This window comes from Lucilia sericata, unplaced genomic scaffold, assembly GCF_015586225.1.
Source record: "Lucilia sericata isolate MDLA Ls3-8-SP2 unplaced genomic scaffold, ASM1558622v1 Contig000264F_arrow, whole genome shotgun sequence".
Classification (NCBI taxonomy): domain Eukaryota; kingdom Metazoa; phylum Arthropoda; class Insecta; order Diptera; family Calliphoridae; genus Lucilia; species Lucilia sericata.
This window is the reverse complement of record NW_023994289.1, coordinates 159,868-163,482: the sequence shown is the minus strand read 5'-3', so window position 1 is coordinate 163,482 and position 3,615 is coordinate 159,868. Positions and strand designations below refer to the sequence as shown.

Below are 3,615 nucleotides of genomic sequence, written 5' to 3'. Positions count from 1 at the left end.
CACCTGATATTAATTATATTAAAAATGCTGATTATTGTTTTAATAATATTTAATTTAATTTTTTAATATTTAATTTTATCTTAATTCAGAAATATTTTTAAAATTTCTTGACAAAAGAGGAATTTTCTAATGCTGGCAGGGGGTTAATATGGTCCTATCCTTATAAATTTTAGTAGAGAAATTTACGTCTACATTAGTTATTTATGCAGAATATCATCGTAACATTATTGTTTTTAAGTGAATTTTGACCATCAAGTAATTTTCTGAAGGGGATTTTATATGGGCGATAAATGAGGACCGATCATTACGAAAGTCAGCAGTATCATTAAGACTTATATAAAACAAAAGTTTTGCGATTTTTTAAGTGATACAAGAACATTTAACATATTTATGAACTCAAAATCCCTATTTGGGGGATACGGTTGTATGGGGGCTATACGAAATAATGGTTCGATTTTAACCATTTATCTTTGATTTCAATAGGCTTTGTCCTTGAGTCAAGAGTATGTGCCAAATTTCATCAAATTGCAACCTGTATAGTGCGCACAAGGTTTACATGGACACACAGACAGACGGACGGACAGACGGACATATCTAAATCAACTAAGAAAGTGATTCCAATTTTGCACAAATGGATCCCCAATATCGGACTAACTATAAACAATTTTTGTAGTAAAATGTCCGTCCAACGTTCAAAATCAATTAAAAACGATAAGAAGGGTATTTTCCAGAAAAAAACTCTTGATCTGGAATGTTCGGTTTAAAAAATTGTCGAAATGAGAAATCACATATTGTAGGAAAATAATCGCAATACAATAGTGACTAAGCGATGGGCCCTATAATAGTAATAATAATAAATAATAGTAGTAATAATAATGAATATGATCGAAGATTTAGATACGGAAGATATCTGGTGATAGAAGGATGCAGAATAAACTTTATAGTATTAACAAGTAAAAGTTGGGCATAGTCGACCATATGATGCCCTACAACAGTAATTATATTAAATTTGTTAAGTATTTTTATAATAATAAAACATTTAATTTAATTTTTACCTTAATTCCGAAATATTTTAACAATTTGCTGACAAAAAAAAGGGATTTTATAAAAGAGAGGTTATATGGGGCCAGGTGGTTAATATGGGCCTATTCATATAAATTTTGTTAGAGGGATTTACGTCTACATTAAAGTTATTTATGCAGAATATCATCATGATATTAGTGTTTATAAGAGAACTTTGACCATCAAGTCATTTTATGAAGGGGACTTTGTGTGGGGGATAGGGTCAAATGAGGCCCGATTATTACGAAAATCAGCAGTTTTTGCCGATTTTTGGTGTGGTACATGAATATTTAACATATTCATGAGCTCAAAAGTCCTATTCGGGGGTACGGTTTCATGGGGGCTATGCGAAATAATGTATCGATTTTAACTATTTTGAATAGGTTTCGTCCTTGGGTCAAAAGATCATCTAATTATCTTAAAAATTGCGACCTGTACCGTGCGCACAAGGTTTACATGGACACACAGACAGACAGGTAGACGGACAAACGACATAGCTAAATCCACCTAGAAAGTGATTCTGAGCCGATTGGTATACTTTAAGGGCGTAGGACCAATATTTACGGGTGTTACAAACACAAAATATTCACCCCGCTATAGCGGTGTAGGGTATAATGAAATTCTGGAAAAACAGCACTATATCTAAGGATTCAGAATACAAACAAGTTATGAAAACTACAAACTCATTATGAAGGGCAAAAAAAATATTATTTTCTTACATTTAAATAAAAATAGTTATTTAAATTTTACAAAACAATCAGCCATTTATTTATCAAATAAACAAAAAATTATTTAGTGTATGGTTCAATCCACTTCCATTCTCCCCAAACAACACATTTTTGTAAAGGTTCCATGAAGGCCTCATTGGCAGGACATTGAATGTAATCAGCTTTAGCTTGACCCTCAGGACATACCCAGTAGTGAGTGGGATCGGAAATATCACGGAACATTCGGCTATGATCGTTGACAACAGCACAGTTGGGTTCAGCATAAATATCTTGGGGCTCGTAGTGAGGCTGGACGTAGGCAGCCGAAGCAAAGGCCACTACAGCGAAAAGGACAACCAAAGCTACTAAAAATTAAAAAGGTATTTTATAAATTTATTTGAGACAGTCAAAAAAATTAAAAATAATATATACCTTTTTGCATTTTTGAATAATGACTTCTAAAATTCTGTTAGATAATGATTTTAATTGGCAATTTTCACTTGATTATATAGTCGTTTAAAAAATAATTCTTTTTTGCTTCATTTTTATGCCTGGAAATAAAACATCTTTTAACAATTAGAACTACACGTAAATATTGATAAGATTTACTGCATTACTTACCAACCCCAATTCAATTATAAATTTTACAAATTTCGTCACAATTAATTAATACTGGAAGTAAAAGTTTAAACCGATCATATAATACTCTAGGACAAAGGGATGATTTTCAGAAAATATTCATTTATAAACAATTTGATTTTAATGATTCGTAATAGCATTAAAGAGATTGAGAAAAGCTTTGCTGCGGATCCCTATTGTTATACAGTATAGAGGATAAATTCCTTTTATACTAATTTAAATTATAATGTACTCATTAAGATTTAATACTGAAAAAGTACAACATTTTACTGATACATATTAAATCATTTTCGAGTCCTGAATTCAGGCTGAATATAGGGTAACTTATACATTCAAATGTATTCAAGTATTTCTAGAAAACTTTCCAACGAAATGGCAAAATGTTTTGCAATTAAACACAAGCGATAAGAGTATATACTTTTTAAATATATGATGATGCATTCAATTAAGGTGTGTTCCTAAGATTCCTAAGAAAAATTCAGCTATAAATACTTCTTTCTTTCTTTCGATTTCAGTACAGATCATTCTCGAAGTCTTTCAATATTAGAAAACAAATATGAAATACTGTAAGTTATAATAAAATAATAATTATATTTTTGTGTTAAAAAAATCATATTTTTCCAGTAATTTGCTTGGCATTCTTGGTCTCAATGGCTGTTACCACTGTTTTGGCTGTTGCCGGTCAATCTGCTTGCCGTGATCCCTCTGAAGTTGGTCAAACCTATCCTCATCACTGGGATCCCACTAAGTATTGGTATTGTGAAAAATTAAATGAAGTTGCTTTGGAGGTGGACTGTCCTAAGGGTCAGGCTTATATGCATTTGATGAAGGCCTGCATTCCTTGGCCCAACTATATCTGGAAGAAACCCGAAAATCCCCCAACTGTTGCTTAATTTGATTTTTGATTAAATAAAAAGAAGTTAATATATATTGAAATCAGTTATGGAAAGAATTTTTAGTTGGAAAAGTCTTCTTTAAGTGGGTTATGATAAATCAATTCCTGATATTTCATATTGGATCAATTAATTCGCAGAGTGATATAAATGGAATGGAAGTGAATGGAACTGAAGGAAATGATTAATTATGTTTCTTGTCTTACTTTCGACAATAGTTCTAAAATCTTAGTTGGTTAGTTAGTTAGTTAGTTAGTTAGTTAGTTAGTTAGTTAGTTAGTTAGTTAGTTAGTTAGTTAGGTAGTTAGGTAGTT

The 3,615-nt window shown here is 31.2% G+C and overlaps 2 protein-coding genes across 3 annotated transcripts; one reads left to right on the top strand and one right to left on the bottom strand.

Annotated features, from left to right (window-relative positions):
* Window positions 1-1,800: 1,800 nt before the first annotated feature.
* LOC119602921 lies at window positions 1,801-2,297 on the bottom strand. Of its 2 annotated transcripts, none has more exons than XM_037954727.1 (2): window positions 2,202-2,297; window positions 1,801-2,134 (listed from the first exon to the last, which is right to left on the bottom strand). In XM_037954727.1, exons 1-2 carry the CDS (start codon window positions 2,209-2,211, stop codon window positions 1,851-1,853), a joined length of 294 nt encoding a protein of 97 aa, XP_037810655.1. In that variant the 5' UTR covers window positions 2,212-2,297; the 3' UTR covers window positions 1,801-1,850. The 2 variants fall into 2 exon arrangements, with proteins under 2 accessions (XP_037810655.1, XP_037810656.1); XM_037954728.1 differs by having other exon boundaries at window positions 1,801-2,131; window positions 2,202-2,275.
* A 581-nt stretch (window positions 2,298-2,878) lies between these two features.
* On the top strand, window positions 2,879-3,347 carry LOC119602922. Its single transcript, XM_037954729.1, has 2 exons — window positions 2,879-2,974; window positions 3,033-3,347. The coding sequence occupies exons 1-2, from the start codon at window positions 2,965-2,967 to the stop codon at window positions 3,299-3,301; spliced, it is 279 nt and encodes a 92-aa protein (XP_037810657.1). The 5' UTR covers window positions 2,879-2,964; the 3' UTR covers window positions 3,302-3,347.
* Window positions 3,348-3,615: the final 268 nt, after the last annotated feature.